At 40.7% G+C, this 18958-nt stretch overlaps 1 protein-coding gene across 4 annotated transcripts in view; it reads left to right on the top strand.

Annotated features, from left to right (window-relative positions):
• Positions 1–8913, top strand: part of NALCN (sodium leak channel, non-selective) — a 315292-nt gene extending 306379 nt beyond the window's left edge. For 3 of the 4 annotated variants that reach the window (XM_033104832.1, XM_033104830.1, XM_033104828.1), the window contains 4 exons: positions 1821–1971; positions 3321–3470; positions 3956–4073; positions 7239–8913. In XM_033104832.1, the coding sequence (XP_032960723.1) occupies positions 1821–1971; positions 3321–3470; positions 3956–4073; positions 7239–7432 (613 nt within the window). In that variant the 3' untranslated portion in view covers positions 7433–8913. The remainder of the gene's footprint in view (positions 1–1820; positions 1972–3320; positions 3471–3955; positions 4074–7238) is intronic. The other variant, XM_033104829.1, reaches the window with a different exon arrangement.
• Positions 8914–18958: the final 10045 nt, after the last annotated feature.

The following is an 18958-nucleotide window of genomic DNA, read 5'->3' as shown; positions in this document are numbered from 1 at the left end:
TATTCAGAGGACCTGGAAAGGAAAACAATTACATCTTTATTTTCACTAATCATTGACTGGAATATAGCATTTTTTTCAATAATGAATACAGGCAACAAACCACAATCATATTGACAATTCCTATGTCTTTGTCACCAGTGGAAATCATAGATATTTTCAGATCACATTACTGCTCTGGCTGATATCTTAAAATATCCTTTATGCTCACCAGTACTTCCAAACTATGGTAGTCATTTCACCTCAGCGAGATGTTATTATTTAATGCAATAACAAAGAAGCACTTATGTTACTATATCACCCCTTTTCAAGGAAAATCATTTGAGAACTCTATTTTATACAATTGGTTTCCTTTGAAATAATGTGTATTTTATTTTGTGCATTTAAAACATTATTCCATGGGCTCCATTGCCAAAGGTTTTCATGCCACAGAAAAAGTTAAGAACCCTCTACTGGCAGTAGCTATTTTCATCATGTTGCACATAACTGACAAGTTAAATGTTGGGTATTGCGTCACACATTTCAGGCGCATTCAGGTGTACTGAAATGATATACTTGTGATTGGGATTTGAAAAAAGACGAGCATAGGAAGGGTCTGAGGAAGTTCTCGCAAGTTATCAATTTTACCACCCTCTATTCACTTCTGGCAAGAGGAAGCTAAAAGGTAGAAAAAGGTGGGACAGAAAACACACATGAATAGCAAAGGATGTCAGACTGTCACTTCGTCTTTTCTCCTAGTGACAAATATCTTTTAGGCTGAAAGTGAGGCACACAGACATACCACTGTCATTCATAATTAATATCCAGCCTCTTTGGAACAGAGTGATACATCTGATAAAATGGACCCAGGCGAAGTCAGTGGTAGCATCGTTGGCCCCTCCCTGCCCTCTCGCCCAGTGTATGATGAAAATGGTTAGCCGTGGTGAGATTTTTTATGAGGCAGGAAAGAGAGGAAGAGCAAGTGTACTTTTCCCTCCATGGTGGGAAGAGCCTATGCAAAGAAGAGGTCAGTGCACCAGTGCAGCATGGGGAGGGGCCTCTCAGGACCGCCATGTTGTGATTTGGGCGAGGGAGATGGAACAGCCAGGGGCAGGCAAGGGCTGAGCAATCACTAAGTTTCTGTGGCTGCCCCAGGGAGCACCAAGCTGCCAGAAGATGCTGCATCCTCCTTTGGCGATGGATCCCTCAGCCTGAACACATGAGTTGCCTTATTACCCAGAGACCCCCATGCAGCACATCAGCTGTGCTGGTTTCATTTGCCAGTGTCTGGGCCTGTGGTGCCAAGGGCTGAATGGAAGTGAATGTTTCACCCTGGTTTTGCGTTCCAACAAAACTAAAGAGGAAGATCCAGGTGGACAAATGAGATATATTGAGAGGGAAACGCGGGTGGGGAGAGGAGAGGGATGCATGACCCATAGCCAAGCATATTAACTATCACCAACTGAAGCTGAATGTGAAGACAGTATAGAGATAGCAGGTCTTCCTTCTACACGGAAAGTTCCAGAGTCTTAAGCAGCTGGTGTGTAAACCAGGGCCTAGCCTGGATATTTTGTTTTGCAAATACTTATACAGCACTTACTGTTGTAAACACCTCACAAATATTAACTCACTTAATCATTTAATAAGGTAGGTCCCATGACTATCCCCATTTCACAGATGAGGGAAGAGAGACAAAGAGAGGACATAACTAGCCCCAGCCATCCAGCTAGTCAGGGTGCCACGGTAGTTGGGCTGAGTGATGTCCTCTCTGGATTTTGAGATCTCTAAGAGTCTAAATCCCATGCAAGTCAGAGATGCGATTGCTGTTGTATTTCCCCCACCAGCATGCTCTCCTACCGGTCAGTTGACATCCGGAAGAGTCTGCAGTTGGAGGAGCTGCTTGCAAGGGAGCAGCTGGAGTACACCATCGAGGAGGAAGTGGCCAAGCAGACCATCCGCATGTGGCTGAAAAAGTGCTTAAAGCGCATCAGAGCCGTGAGTGAACCTGAAGCATCTGGGGTTCATTTCCTCCTCAAGAGCCTCACGACCAGAGGGATTAGACCTTTCTGTGATTAGCCTTATATCCCTTCAACTGTGTCAGCTTCATCGACTTACGATGGTTAGATGATGATCCAAACCTTAATTCCAAATTCAGCTATATCTTCTTGAGCAGGGTCCATAAGTAGTTCCTATTAAATCACATTTTTATGTGATCACAGCATGAATGTTTAAGAAGCAGTTTATAGATATTAAAATATGTATGTTCTCCACTTATTAAACTCAACTGTTCAAAATACCAAAAATCTCAACATATTGACTAGCAATTAAATTTGCAAAACTATTTTTAAATTGCTCCTAAAAATTCCAACATATCGTTGATAATGTTGTGTGGTCTTTAATTAAATCCACCTCTTTCAAGAGTTTAATGATTTGTTTGCTGCCTCCTGAACTATAAGCTTGTTAAGATTCTCTGACTCATAAATCAATGAACAGATACTGTGTTGGCTTATACTGCATTAACAATGGGTATTTCTGTTAGGTATTTAATTTTATGAAAGCTTTTGACTTATGTTTCATACACATGGTGGGGGGGAAATCAAATTAATCACTAAACATTTATAACAGATTTTTTTTTTTATCCTGTTTCTCAGAACAACATCATCTGTAGAAACCTATCTTTCTTTTGGATGAGAAAAGGGATTCAGAGAAATGAAACCCCAACCTCCTATAGCAAGGCAGCTGACACAGCTGTCTGGTCCACCATAACTCTGCTTGTTCCAGGGATCGAATCTGCCTTCCACAGTCCCTGAGGGGACACAGGCATGCTAGCTCACCACCAGACTGCCCTGGCCCCAGTGTATGCCAGGACAGTTGGCCTGCTGGGTTGGCCTACTCCAGTCCAGAACCAAGACAAGAATGAGGGTTTCACTCATCCACCCAAGGCTTTTCTGCGTCTTATAACTTAGAGGAAAGGGGCAGCCCACATTGGCTTAATGAGCACAGAATAGCATAAGAAAGGAATAAAACAGAACACCCACATTTGGTGACTTAAAAATTCTATTTTAAATAAAACACAAGCTAGTACCAATGAACATCACTACTCCAAATATTAGACAAAGGAAAATGGATAGAGTACGCAATTCCTAAGTCTCTAAGCCTTTCTTTATAGCTGTCTGATACTTACCAGGGAAATTAGTTAAGGATCCTTACTTGAAAGCTCCAAGGAGGTCACCAAGCCTACAGGTTCTTTGGAGAAGAGAGAAGAAAATATGATTTGAATGGCGGGGGGCAGGAGGACGTTGAGCTGATTTTTCTGTTCCTGAAAGAAAATTATATTTCCATAGAAACAGCAGCAGTCATGCAGCATCATTCACAGCCTGAGAGAGAGCCAGCAACAGGAGCTGAGCCGGTTTCTAAATCCCCCGAGTATCGAGACCACCCAGCCCAGTGAAGACATGAACGCTAACAGTCAGGATAATAATATGCAACCTGAGGTAGGTATGTGAGGTGTCCTTCATCCCAGGGTATTCTGTGCATTTTTAAAAAATAAAAATAAATTGGTGCTGTTCACGTGGCCATTTCAAACAAAGTGACACTATTTCTAATAGGAAGTTTGTAAGTTAAAAAAGAAAAATTGGAACATGTTGATCCAGATTTTTTTGTCTTTTTTCCATCCCAGAACTGGTGGAGGTTATTCAAAAGATTCTGACTTGTTGGATACAAAAATAATGTTAATGACCTGAACGTAATAATTCTGTTGTCTAGAGAATTAACATCACCTCTATAGGGGCGCACTTCTTTTTTTTTTACCCATTTTCACTTTTTTCCCCATTGTGCACACTGTGGGTCCATAATGTTTTTCCCATTTGTTTCCTGTTATGTTTTCTTCCTTTCTTAAAATACAGTGAGGGTCCAGGCCAGTGCAGATAAGGAAGGGAGCACAGTATTAAAGTAACTGGTCAATTCTTCCCCCATGCAGACAAGCAGCCAGCAGCAGCTTCTGAGCCCCACTCTGTCAGACAGAGGAGGAAGCCGGCAAGACGCAGCAGATGCCGGGAAACCCCAGAGGAAGTTCGGACAATGGCGTCTGCCCTCCGGTATGTACATCAAGTCCTTCCTCCATTGATTGAGGCCTTTTAAAGGTATTTACACTCCATGTGTTTTTGATCTTAGATTTCAAAATACAGTTCTGCACCTAGAGTTATTTACAGTCAGTGAAACAATGAAAAATACATCCCCTTATTAAAAACTTTTCCCTCAAAATAATTTCTCTAAATAGAACCATATTGGGGCTCGTTTTTCAGCTACCATGGTTGAGAAGGCTATAATAATAGTCAAGATCAAGAAATAAAAGAGGAAAGCTATCAAAGGGCTGCCTGTGTGCATTAAATCATTCTCAAACATAGGCAAAATTTACTTAATCTGAGAGAGTGAGCAATATGATCATTTAGAAAAATGCCATGATTCTTAAAGCAGGAATAACAAGACTTATATAGTGTGATATGATATGATACAATGATATGATATAATACGATGATATGACATGATGATACGATACGATACGATATGAGTGCTGTCGTACTTGCTGAATGCCAATAGTATTATGAGTGCATGTGTTTCCTCACTTACGCCTCACAATCACACTCTTGTCCACGTTTTAATTATTCAAGTGAGAGAATTTTCATCTAGGGGGACATGGAGCTTTGGAAAGCCGGGATACTCCCATTAAGGGCACTCAAGTGGAGGGGGAGCCATGATGTGCATAGCCCAGAGTCCTCCATATGTGGTTTTGTCCATAAATATCTGAGTCCACAGTAAAGTAGGGGGTTCCCGGTATTCTTTAACGGTGCCCTTTCTTCAGCCCAACCCAAGTGAGAAGGTGAACAAGGTTACAAACTCTTCTACAGCATGTCTGTTTCACAAAGCAGAAGAGAGTATAACTTAGATTTTGAGGCTAAAAGCTGTTCAGTGGAACTTAACACCAGAGAAGAAAATCATCTTTTTTCATATCCAGTTTTTTATTCGTGGATCAGAGAGAATCTAGCTTCTGCCTGCTAAAGCAAAGCTGGGAGTGATGGCAAACAAGATTGAGTAGGTGGCCAGGCCAGGCCATGAAAAGCCTTAAATTACAGGCTGAGTGATTTCAACTTCATCTTGTAGGCTATTAGGAACCAGTAAAGGTTTCTGAGCAAGACATGACATTTGCAATTCCTATTTTAAGAAGAGTGACTTGGCAGCAGAATAAAGAAGGAAATTTCTCCCTCTGAGCCTGGAGGTAGGGCTAGGAGCTGGAAGATAATATAGTAGTCAGGGCATGAGGTGATGACATGGACGAAACCGGCAGCAGTGGTCCAGACACTGGAAGGACAAGTAGAAGAGATAACCCAGGGGAGATGCACGATTCTGGAGGTTCACTTAAATGGATAAATGAAACGATGTTGTCAGAAGTACCTACTGTCCAAGCTTAGGTATCCCTAGTGTCAGAAATGGTGATAACTAAATGACATGCTATGGGGGACATACTGAATGTGAAGAGGCAAAGGGCAAGAAAAAGCATTTTAAGGAGGTACCAACAATGTACTAGGTGTCAGGCTATGCATTTCTTCTTTGCCCTTTTTTCTTTTTTTTTCTTGTTCCCCTTTTATTTTACCTTTTTTTTAAGTATATAGTTCAAATGTAGAATGTGATATTTTGATAAACATATACATTATGAAAAGATTACTACAGTCAAGCTAATAACATATGAGCATCCCCTCTCATAGTTACCATTTATTGTGTGTGGTGAGAACACTTAAGATCTACTCTGTCAGCGAAGTTCAAGTGTACAGTTACTATGATCACCATACTGTACAGCAGGATTCTAGAACTTAATCATACTGCTGAACTACAACTTTGTACCCTTTACACATCTCCGCATTTCCCCCATCTTCATGACTCTGGTAACCATCATTCTACTCTCTCTGCTTCTGTGAATTTTTGACTTTTTTGGATTCCACATATAAGTGACATCATACAGTATTTTTCTTTGTGTCTGGCTTATTTTACTTAGCATAATGTCCTTCAGATTCACCTATGTTGTCACACATTGCAGGATTTCCTTCTTTCTTAAGGTTGAATAATATTTTGTTCTGTGTATGTGTATATATATATATCATACATATATAACAGATATATAAAACATACATAAATATATATAACATATATACATATATATAAAATAAAACATTATTCAACTTTGTATACATGTATATATGTATTATGTATATGTATATATACAAATATATATACATTTTCTTTAACCATTCATCCGTTGCAGTTAACAGACACTTAGGTTGTTTCCATATCCTATTGTGAATAACAATGCAACAAACATGGGAGTACAGATAGCTCTTCAAGATACTGATTTTATTTCCTTCGAATATATACCCAGAAGTGGAATTGCTGGATGACATGGCAGTAGTTTTGCTATGCGTTTTCTTAGGTCATCTCATTCAATCTATTTTAATTCTCATAATAGGCCAATGAGGAAACTTACATTCTCTTCATTTCACAGTTGAAGAAACTTGGGTTTCAAGACATGAACTTGCCGGTTATATCTACAGGTCACAGAATTGGGACCAAAACCATGACTGTGGCATCCCAAAGCCATCAGTGTGTCAACAAAGCCTCCATACAATGGCTTTATTCAGACACATGGTTTGGAAAAGTGAATGTTGTGAGCATATTTTAAATATGTCCCTGAATCATTCCTTTTTCACTGATGCTACATTTCAATTTATTGTTTTAAAAATTGTATTTACCCACATCTTTCTTTCCATACCCTCTCTACATCCCTTTTTCTCCCCTCACTTGTCAGTTACTCTATCATTTATTTTCTTTTTTCTTTATATGTATGCATATAATACGAAAGAACACTGACTCATACATATTTCTATGATATTTATATTTCCCAAATTGGACATTTTAGTGGCGTTTTGTTGTTGTTGTTGTTGTTGTTGTTTGTTAGTTTCTGTAAATATCTCAAAGTGCAAGGGGCAACCAGCACTTTTTTTCAAATGATATTGCTAGTTGTCCATGAACCTAATTTTCAAGTTCATTATGAATATAAAGAATCAAGTGCTGAAAAGGTTTCATACTTAACAACTGTGGATAAGACTTGTTCACCAAAAGCATGAGATGGGAACATCATGGTTTTTCAGGAATGGCTTGCAATAGAGTAAAACAACACCATATTGCTCATTGGATTTTTGTTAATTCCACAGCCCCAAAACCAATAAGCCACTCAGTGTCTTCAGTCAACTTACGGTTTGGAGGGCGAACAACAATGAAATCTGTGGTGTGCAAAATGAACCCCATGACCGATGCAGCTTCCTGTGGTTCTGAAGTTAAGAAGTGGTGGACCCGGCAGCTGACTGTGGAGAGCGACGAAAGTGGAGATGACCTTCTGGATATTTAGGTGGAAGTCAATGCATATGGCAGTCTAGTGGTAAAAACTGTTTTCTAATATTTTCCCCCATTGTCCAGTGAGCATTCCACAATTTATACATCATTTAATTCCAAGTCATCATAACAGTTTTTAAGTTGATTTTGGCCCTGTCTTAGGACAACATAAAAACTGGTCTATCAAAGCTCTGTATATGATGGGTCATTACCACGTGTTCAAGAAAATTTGCATAATGGCACTATTGGTAATATTAGAAACTAGACCAACACCAGATGTACATCATTCAAAAATTCCATATGTTCTATCTATGTAAACAAAGGTGTATATTTGTGCTCTTATGTATTATTACTACCCCTGAAAGAGTGCTAAGCCCAAAGTGGCTAATATTTATAGTACAGGAGCTATAGCTTTAGTTCATGTTTTTCCCACTTCTACTAGAAATACTTCTCTTGGGAGAATTTATTATATAGATTGATCTGAAAAGGTCAGCACTGAGCTCATGCTAAAATGATAGTAATTTTATGAACTACACAGTCTGAATTTTAAAAAGTATGTTCTTATTCTCCTGTTATTTTTTTTAAATATACACACAACATTTAGAGATAAAAAGAAGTCAGTTTCTGTCCTCAATCACTCTAATGAAATTGTTGCCTGCTTCCAAGAGAATTGTATGTGCAGGTACCAGGCAAAGAAATTGACCCAAGGAGCTAACTGGTTTAAAACAAACCTGTACGTAGATCACTTGAGAGACATAGTTACGTAAACATGTTGTTTCTTAGAAAGCATTTTAATAACTGAGTTTAGCAAAAAGAGTAAAACTACACCACTCAGCATATTTAAAAAAACTTTACATTTGTGATGCTATCATTGACTTTACTTTTTACTAAAGATATGTCCATTTTGCCATAAATCATGAAATGAATTGGTGATTTATGAGTTGATCCTAACACACCATCACTGTGTTCAATTGCAAATGACACCCCTGCTACCAGAATATCCTATGGAAATAATGGTACTGTCAAACTCTTGCTCTGAATTCAGTTTAGGTATCCCACAATTCCACTGTATTTGTGTCCTCAAGAAAAATTAAAATGCAAAGTGCTTCCAAAGTACCATTGGGCCTCTTGTGTTGGGTCAACCAAGTAGAATTGCATCTGGGTCTTTAACTTGCAATTTAACTGGGTCTTTAACTGGGTCTTACATTATTCTTGGTTGATAATCTGCTGTTTAGACTATGTCTTTTAATGGAGTTATTATCTCAGAAGCCTCTGACCCCGTCCCCTGATCTATTTTTCTCTATTTAACATTCTTTAAAATAGCCAAATATCACATTCTTTCTGTATAACAAATGCAACAGGGCAGTGACCATCTATTTATATAATTAATTGTGACTATAGATCATGAGCAATTAAAGTCAGTGCAGCTGAACGAATTTTATTTGGTTTTATGTTCGTTTGGAGTTTACATTTTGTACATAATAAAATAAAATAAATATTGGCTTTGTAAAAGATTTCGAGTTGATCATTTCTAAACCCTTTTCTTGTGTGGGGTTGGGGGTGGGGCCACTAGATAGCTGGCACTTTGCAAACTCTGTATTTGAATATTATGTCTATAATTAGTTAGCAAAAACTCTATCCCTGATATTCATTTCAGCTCAGCGCCTAAGTCAGAATGTTCCTTTCACCTTTGTGCCCATAAGCCTGAGTGAATGCTCTACCTTCCAAATCCATAACAAAGCAGAAAGGATCTTACATGGCCAGAGCATGGGTCTTTACTAGTGCATCAAAACCAGATTTTTGTTTTCTATTTTGGCTCATTACACTTGAGTAATACAGCTTCATTCTCACAAAACTGCTGAGCCTGTCCTAAAACGTCTGCAATTGATGTTCAGCAGAAAGAACATCACTGTTATTTATTCTGCAGTGAACAAGGGGCAGAACAGCAATGCATTTAAAGCCATAGCACCCTACATTTTCAATTAAATGAAACAGCCAAACAATTCCTGTGGAACTCATCTCTACTATTTTCCTGAAGCCGATAGAGAGACAGCAAGCCAAGAAAATAACTGTCACCTTCTCTTCGATTTTTCACAAACATATAAGCAGTCCAGTTACGCAGATGGGAAAATTCTGGTCCTTAGGCCAGACACTAATATTAATCCTGTCATCATGCCACCCATTGTCTTTAATTAAAGGATACCATGGGTCCAAGGGCATGAGAAAGAGTAAGGGATAGAACGCTTGACACAGAAACCCCAAGAGAAACAGACCACACATGCATTGCACATATGGCAATTCAAGAGAACTCAAAGGGAACAGGGATGGAGAGAATGGCCAGACCGATGTTACACACTCTGTTCTCAGTGGTGGTTCGAAGGCAAGACTCATCAGCAGTGACCGGCCATTTGTGCCCTGCCCAAGCAGAGGAAGACGACATAGAGAAGCAAAACCAGAATTATAAAGCCTGAAGCAAAAGCACTTTCTAAGCCAGTTAAATGATGTGTTTGCCTGTTTCTTTGTGGAAAGTGGCATATTGTAGATAGGTGATAGATAGGTGGTTTTCTATGCATCGTTTAACAGTGGCACTCTTTCTCAAAGTCCTTCAAGGGATTCCAAAATATTAACCAGGCAAAAACAGGCAGCCATAGTTGAAACTGGAGTGGAGATGAGAACCCCACTCACGTGACCTCTTCTCACCCCCTGATATGGATTGAATCATGTCCCTCCAAAAGATATGTTAAAATCCTAACTCCTAGTACCTGTTAAAGTAACCTTATTCAGGAATAGAGTCTTAGCAGATGTAATGAGTTAAGTTATGCTGACGTCATTCTAGAGTAGGGTGGATCCTTAATCCACTTTGACTGGTATCCTTAATAAGAAGATGAGAGACATACACAGGGAGGAGAAAGCCATATGAAGACATAGACACAGAGGGGAGACACCATTTGAAGACAGAGACAGAAATTGGAGTGATGCTTCTACAAAACAAAGAACACTTGGGGATATAAGAAACTGAAAGAGGTGGGAACGGATCCTCTGCTAAGGGCTTTGTGGGGAGCGTGGCCCTGCCAACACCTTAATTTTGGATTTTTGGCCTGTAGAACTGGAACTACAAGATAATAAATTTCTGTTGTTTTAAACCACCCAGCTTGTAGTATTTTGTTATAGCAGCCCTGGAAAACTAACGCACCCCCCAAACTCACTCCAAACCAAAGACAGCCTGAACCATCCAACTGCTTCAAGGAACCCAGTTTGAAAAATACTAGTATAGATCAAAGATCATGAGCTTTGAAGCTCGACAGATTTTTCAAGTCCTGAATTTGTCGGTTACTCCTTGTGCAATCTTGCATGAGTTTCATACCCAATATGAACCAAAATTTGCCTTCTGGCTTTTAAAAAAGGTAGAAGAAGTGAATTTGTTCACTTCACTTACCAGAGTTTCACAAAATGTACAAGATGGGTTTAGCCTGAGCTGATGTGCTACATACTCCAAATCTTATTAGCTGTCTAACCTTCCAACCAGAATCCCCAGTTGACCAGATGTCAAGTGGGCCATTTTTCCTGTCCACCACAGCAGGTTTCCAGCTAAAGCAGGACTGAGTTGGTGGAAGACAAAAGATCTAACAGTAGGTCAAGTTCAAGTTGAACTATTCCAGTTTCTGAATCGAGATTATATTTGCTACCTAAGTGTTTGGCACAGCCAGAGGAATGAGTCGTGGGAGACAAAACTGGTCTATTAGAATTTATTTAGCGTGTTTGAGCTGCGGGAGATCAGGCTAGAAAAGACCATAACCTCCCCAATCTAAAAGGGGTATGGAGTTTTATAAGAGGGGGTAAACAAGGTTGTTCCCCCTTCAATGCTTCAAGGGGTTTTCATTGCATTGTCTCTGGCAGCAAAGCCCTCCGGCTCCACACCCTGGCCCCCAGGCCTTAGTCCAGACCGCCCAGGCCCACCCAGGCCCACTGATCACAAGTACCTAAGAGACAGACAAAGTCCAAAGCAAGATGTTTTCTACATTCCAGGCGGCTTCTCCAAGCCTAAGGCAAACACAAGCCCGCAGGTACAAGGTACAAAGCAAGACAAGATGGCTTTTAAGATAAGAAAGTTCCTGATCCTGGCCTAAATATGGCCTAACACTAAGGTGACCACTGAAGGTTTCTTACACCTAAGAGTGAGCCGAAAAGTTGTGGGCTACTGGAGTTCATATCTGAGACCAAGGGAAAGTTACTGAATAAATTTTAAAGAGTTGGTGGAAAGCTAAAAGTAAAGTCCGTTTTAACTATGGCATGAGTTGAGCTTGTTTAATATACCAATTACACATGTTGAATTGAAGATGTCTGTTAGACTTCCAAGGGGAGAATGTAGATATGGTGGTTGAATAGATAGGCTAGGAGTCCACAGAGAAGGATTCACATTGAGGAATATCAGCATAGCAATGGTACTTGAAACCATACACTGAATGAGACAACTTCAGAAGTCAATATAGAAAAGAGGACTAATACAGTCTGAGGGTCTGTATTCGTTTCTTAAGGCTGCCATAAAAGAGTACCACTGGCTGGGTGGCTTAAACAACCAAATTTATTATCTCAGTTCTGGAGGCTAGAAGTCCATAACCAAGGTATTGGCAGGGTTGGTTTTCTCTGAGGCCTCTCTCCTGGCTTACAGATGGCTACCTTCTTCCTGTGTCTTCACGTGGTCTTTCCTGTGTGTGTGTGCCTGTATTTTAATCTCCTCTTCTCATAAATTCACTAGTCATATTGGATTATGACCCACTCATATGACCTCATTTTAACTTAGTTATCTCTTTAAAGACCTTATCTCCAAATAACGTCACATTTTTGGATACTGGGTGTTAGGACTTTAACATATGAATTTCAGGGGGCACAATTCTGCCCATAACAGTCTGTCTCCCTGACAGTGGTATACACAGAATAGCCTTTTAGAGGACAGAAATTGTGAGCCTTGCCCAAACCCTATTTAGGACACATAACTCTGAGTTTTTCCCATTCTCAGAAACACACAAGATCAATGTTTCCAGAGTTAATAGGGAGGTCTACTTTTATGAATCAGTCCATGGAAAAAGCCACCACAACACTGATACCTTTAATCCCTGTGTGAAGCCTGGAAACTCACAGCTAGAAACCTTCCCAATCAACTCAGCCCCTTTCATGTTGTATCACTCCCACCTTACTAACTCCAAAAATAACATCTTGACCTCACACTCATTTAGGATGACTGTTATCAACACACACACACACACACACACACACACACAAACACACACAAAACTAAAACCAACCAACCAACCAAAAAAAAGAAAGAAACACACACAAAAAAAAGTGTTGGCAAGAATGTAAAAAAATTGGAATCCTTGTGCGCTATTGGTAGGAATGTACAAGTGTGCAGCTACTATGGAGAACAGTCTAATGGTTCCTCAAAAAATTAAAAATAGAATTACTTTATGATCCAGCAATACCACTTCTGAGTATATATCCAAAATAATTGAAAGCAGGGTAAATAATTGAAAGATATATTTGTGCACTCTTGTTTATGGCAGCATTATTCACAATAGCCTAAAGATGGAAAAAACCCAAATGTCCATTGATGGATAAATAAAATGCACATGCATACAATAGAATAGTATTCAGTATTAAAAAGGAAGAAACTTCAGACACACACTACAATATAGATGAACCTTGAGGACATTATGCTAAACAAAATAAGCCAGTCACAAAAGGACAAATGCTGCATGATTCCACTTATACGAAGTATCAGGAGTAGTAAAACTCATAGAAACAAGGTAGAATGGTGGCTCCCAGGGCCTGAGGGGTGGGCAAGTTGTTGTTTATAGGAATAGAGTTTCGGTTTTACAAAAGGAAAAAGTTCTCAAAATTTATTGTACAGCAACGTGGATATATTTAACACTAGTGAACTGTACACTTAAAAATAGTTAAAGTAATAAATTTTAAATTGTGTGTATTTTATCAAAATGTAAATAAAATCTAAAATACATCCTGTTACCTGGTCCCAAAAGCTAGTGGCTGAATGAGAACTTTTAAGATTTACTCTTAGTCATTTTCAAATATGCAATAAAATATTGTTAACTATAGTCACCATGTTGAACATCACATCCCCATGAATTATGTCTTTTATAACTCTAAGTTTGTATCGTTGAACCCCCTTCACCCATTTTGCTCACCCCCAAATTCCCACCTCTGCAACCAACAATCTGTTCTCTGTATCTATGAGCTCAGTTTTTCGTTTGTTTGTTTGTTTTTATATTCCACATATAAGTGAGAGCATATGGTATTTGTCCTTCTCTGGCTTATTTCACTTAGCAGCATGCCCTCGAGAGTCATCCATGTGGTCCCAATTGGCAGTTTACCTGGTTTAAAGGTAATATTTATTATTCTGCCTCAACACTGTGTCACCCATTGAACTTTAAAATTCTCCTGTACATGCCTAGTAAATATCTAAATCCCATTTGAATGTTTAGAGGGCTGGCATCATTGTCCACTAAGCCACAGATGGGTTGTTTAGAGACAGATTTGATGTTGCTTCTCATTCTCCTTTCACAGGCAGTGGTGCAATGTCAATGTCAATTTTTAAGGCTTGGTTACAGAATCAACCAACCTACAAGAGGAATTATGTAGCTTCATTATCTTCCTTTCACAAATTGGTATTTGTCACTCCATTTTCTATAGATGTGGTTGGTGACCCCAAAATAACACTAAGTGGCAACATTTGTTTTGATGCCTGGTTCCTAGCAGTGTTCCTAATGCCTGACTAACCACTGAGATGTTTAGCATTTAAACAAGATCAAACCCACCTGTAGGTGCAGAAATGGGCTAAGACCCACAGGTTCTCTGCAATAAATACGTATTACAAGATGATATGTTTGCATTCTGAGCCATGTCAAAACCATCTAAAAACACACATCAGCAACTTGACCAAGGACTGCCAGAAATAGCAGAGTAACATTTTACAGAAAATTATTCTTTAGCCAAGATCTCAAGGGAGAGAGTTATACGCATATGTTATATTAAAGAAAGGGAGCTTTTCGTTTTGAACTATCTGCACACTCTTAGACATTTTTTATTTAATTTTGACTTTGCAAACATAAGAGTATAGAAGTAGGTAACACTCTTGGAGCATAAGGGTAGGTTGGAAAGATTAAGGTAAGGACAAAGGATAGAGAACAGGGCAATGGGAGAAAAAAATATAGTCTCTATGCTAGCCCCCATTCTTGGCAATAGATCATGATTATCTCATGCTTGCAGACAACTAGGCTAGAGTGTTAGCCAGCGGATCTGGCCAGGGAGAGAACTTCATCTGGAACAGACAGAATGAGTGTATTAGTCAGGGTTCTCCAGCGAAGTAAAACCAATATGATATGTATAGAGAGATTTATTTTAAGGAATTACTCAAGCGATTGTGGAAGTTAATGACGAGTCCAGAATCTATATGGCAGGCTGACAGGCTAGAAATTCAAGCAAGAGTTGATGTTGCAATGTTGAGTCTAATAATATCTGCAAGCTAGAAACTCAGGCAGGGCTTCTATGTTTATAATCTTGAGACAGAATTCCTTCATTTTCTGCAAACCTGTTTTTTGCTCTTAACATCTCAACTGATTAAATGAGGCCCATTCATGTTACTGGCTTTACTTGAAGCCTTGTGATTTAAGTGTTAATCACATCTAAAAAATACCTTCACAACAACATTTCAACTAGTGTTTCACCAAACAACTAGGCATCACAGCCAGGCCAAGTCAACACATATGAATTTAACTATCACAGTGAGTGTCATGCAGGGCGGCCTGAGGAGTCTCTAGTCCAGCTCCCCACATAAGAATGCAGGATATGGTGAGGCCAAAAGGGAACACCCACAGAGCCATAAATAGGGGAGTCATACCACTATAGTCTTGCTGGCGGCTGGATTGGAGACACAGGAAGCAGGAGCCACACAATCTGCAACCTGCCGTCCGCTTTTCTACCAGCCAACCCACTCCACTTGCTAACTGCAATCCACGCTTGCTAGCTCAGCCACCATCTTCTTGCTAGCCCCCGTTTGCTGCTACCGTAGCCCCAGCAGTTATATTAGTGGCCAATGGCTCACTGGTTACAGCTGACGGCCAACTAGCCACAGCTGATGGTCATTTGATCACAGTCGACGGCCATTTACTACCGGAGCCAGCACCTTTCCACGTGAGGCCGAGAGCCTGGAAACTGCTCTCCTGGCTCTGTCCGCACACTGAGCATCATTTTATTACCTGTAGTTGGTTAGTACAAACTTAGATACGGTCACTCATCTGCCTACAGAATCCAACCAGTAGTCTTTTTTCCCTAGAACAACAAGTAAAGAACTGATTTTGTTCTCTCAACTTCTGGCGTGACAAGGAAGAAGGGAAAGTGAATTGAGAAAGAGAGAAGTTGCACTAACTTTGTTTTAAATGTGGTTGTTTGTTGTCAGAGCACTAATCCTAATTCACAACCTGCGTCAACAGATTTGAGAGATGTATCACCTCCCACAGGTACAGTTTTGACCTCCTCTGTCTTAATTGGTCCCAGGAACATTAGGACGGTTGTCTTACTGTCTTTTCTTTCAGAGTCTGCATTCCACATTAGAAATATAACATAGGGCCCTACCTGGGGAAACATTAGAAGCTCAACAACAAAACAGTCAACTAGAGAACGTGAAGCTTGCCACAGGTTGATAATATATGCCACGTATCACAGGGAAAGCTGTCTCAGTGAACTCAGTTCTCTCCTCTAGTTCCAGGGGGCACTCAGCCATGGGCTCTCCCAGGTACAGAGGAGAGAAAAGCCTCTTTCTGGTCCTGTTGAGCCAAGAGACAGTGTAGTGCAGGGGATCCTGCCGACTTCGCCATGTGTCTTGCGGGGTGTCAGGCGGGGTCTCCGCTCCCGCTCCCCACATAAGAACGCAGGACATGGTGAGGCCAAAAAGGAACACCCACGGAGCCATAAGTAGGGGAGTCATATCTCTATACTCTTGCTGGCGGCTGGGTTGGAGAAACAGGAACCAGGAGCAACACAATTCTCAACCCTCACTGCACCGCTTGCAGACTCAGCCACCATCTTCTTGCTAGCTCCCCCTTTTCTGCTAGCCTAGCCACGGCAGTTATATTAGTGGCCAATGGCTCACTGGTTACAGCTGACGGCCAACTAGCCACAGCTGATGGCCATTTGCTACCTGAGCCAGCACCTTTCTATGTGAGGCCGAGAGCCTGGAAACTGCTTTTTGGGGCTCTGTCCCCACAGACAGGAAGGAGTCTGAGCTCTCTTGACACCCTTGCTGGGACTCACAGATTAACTGAAACATCACTCAGGAATTCATTACAAGGGCTGTGTTGGCCTAGTCTCACAAATCGTTGCTTCCTGACCGTTGTGCAAGGTACCACGCTGCCCCAGAAACCTGCCTTTGCCTCCATGGCTCTCCTTTCTGTGGCCATCACTAGCTGCAGAAGTGCCTCATTGCTGTGTTCTACCCACTAAGCTTCAGAGCCAAATCGGGTATTCTTTTTGATCCATTGACTCCTCTTTCAGGGCAATGCAAAGGGGCCTTGCTCAAGGTCAGGTCAAAAGATAATTGGGAATTCTGTGACACCCTAATGAGCACAGCCTGAAGGGCCTGGCTGTGTTCTCACATCGTACAGCTACCTCATGTCAACATGTCACACCACCAACCCTGATTCCCTTAGCCAGGGGTCCTCTAGCCCAGGCAGGGTCTCCACTCCCCTTCTGCAATTGCCTCACACCCTGATCTAACTGTTAATTAGATGCCTCATTTCTTGGCCTGTGTATGAGCTTAAGCCATCTAATTACTGATCACATCCTTCAGAATATATTGGATTTTATGAAACCCAGCCACAAAAGCAGGTAGTGTTGCCGGTAGCTTATTGAGAAGGTTTCTCCAGAGCAAACTTGAGATTACCCAATGTGTGGTGACCTGTAGCCACCCACATGAATCAACAAGCTACAGGAATATTGGCTGTAAACCTGATCGATTATCATCATTATAAAGCTATGTAATAATAAAATCCAGAATTTCTACCTGAAATCCTTTTACTATAGTTGGTATTGTGGAAAAGAAGAATGTAGGAAGTGGGCCAACAAGCTACACTGTTACTGAGATCATTATCCAATTATTAAAGTGCTGATTGCCTGGTTTGGAGGTAAACCTGAAGCTTGCTTCTCCAATCCAGGTCCTGCTTCTAAATTCTCCATAAGACCATAAAGCCTTAAGGGCAAGACTGACCTGTCCATCTCTGTATCTTCAGCATCTCTAAATAGCTTATAGGCACATGTGTGGCTCTCAGCACTGTTTTTTAAACTGAACAGAATCAAATTGCTTTGGATTATTTTTAACTCACTTCAAAATAAGAATGTCTAATATCCCTGGCATTCATCCCAAACAAAACATCAGCCACTGGGAAGATTTGTCATTTTTACCACGTGACTTCCTGTTCCATTCCTCCCTTTAATTCAGTTCTTTGTGGGACAGAGATGACATGTTCCCAGGTTAAGGTAAAATGCCAGAACAAACAAAGCAACGTAAATCTTCCCTAGTGCACCAGACATTGTTTGGGACTGCTCTTCAGTTCCTGTGATAGAGCTTTATTGCAGAGACTCCAACAGGGTGCAATGCTGCAAGAACAGAGTGAGCCATGGGAACCAAGCCTGAAATCAGAAGGGCCTGGGGTCAGGGACACAGTTCAGCTACCCACACTGGCAGGTGTGACAGTCAGACCATGTGGGTGACCGAGGACCTTTGCTCCTTAGTTTGTGACCCACCAGATAAAAAAACAAACCCTGACTTAGGTAAGAAGGGACTTTATTCAAAAAGACCACAGCATTAGGAAGAATGCTTTGACCATAAGATCGTCCCAAACTGGGTGGGTAGGTGGGGGTGGATGGCATGATTGGGTAGTTGACTAGGAAATGTCTTTCCCTGGAAATAGCCAATTCTTCAAATGGGCCATAAGGAACAGTTGTTCTACATTCAGATGCTGGCTCAGGCTTAGGGAGCGTCAAAGTTCAAGAGCCTGGGGAAAGAAGAGAAGTGTGACCAAACTTTGACCAAGTCAAGTTAGCAGGTATTTTGTGTCAATTGGTCAAAGAGTTCAGCTAATCACTTGTGTGGCAAAGAATGGGAAGTGAAGGTCTGTCTGGCCTTGACACAGGGAAACAAGGAGGTCATCAGTGAGTCAAATCTAAATCACAGGGGCAGGGCACTTCTTTGCAGGAAGCCATTTCCCGTAACAAGAGAGTGGAGGGATTTCTTGACCACCGCTGTTTTCCAGGAGCACAGGGCAGGTCTCCCACAAGTCACTTCACCTGTCAGGGCTTCTCTTTTCTGTAAAGTGAGATTAGAATGATGCCCGCTTTACCTGACTCTCACTGAGATTGTGAGAATCAAATAAGATGTGTTTGTGAGCTTATTTTACAGCCTGTAAAGCACAGGTGAATAATACCTGCTATTATTATCTCTGATAATGGCTATTCAGCTCTATGTTCACAA

Source organism: Rhinolophus ferrumequinum, chromosome 4, assembly GCF_004115265.2.
Source record: "Rhinolophus ferrumequinum isolate MPI-CBG mRhiFer1 chromosome 4, mRhiFer1_v1.p, whole genome shotgun sequence".
Lineage (NCBI taxonomy): Eukaryota > Metazoa > Chordata > Mammalia > Chiroptera > Rhinolophidae > Rhinolophus > Rhinolophus ferrumequinum.
Note: the sequence above shows the minus strand (reverse complement) of the source record. Positions and strands in the feature narration are given on the sequence as shown.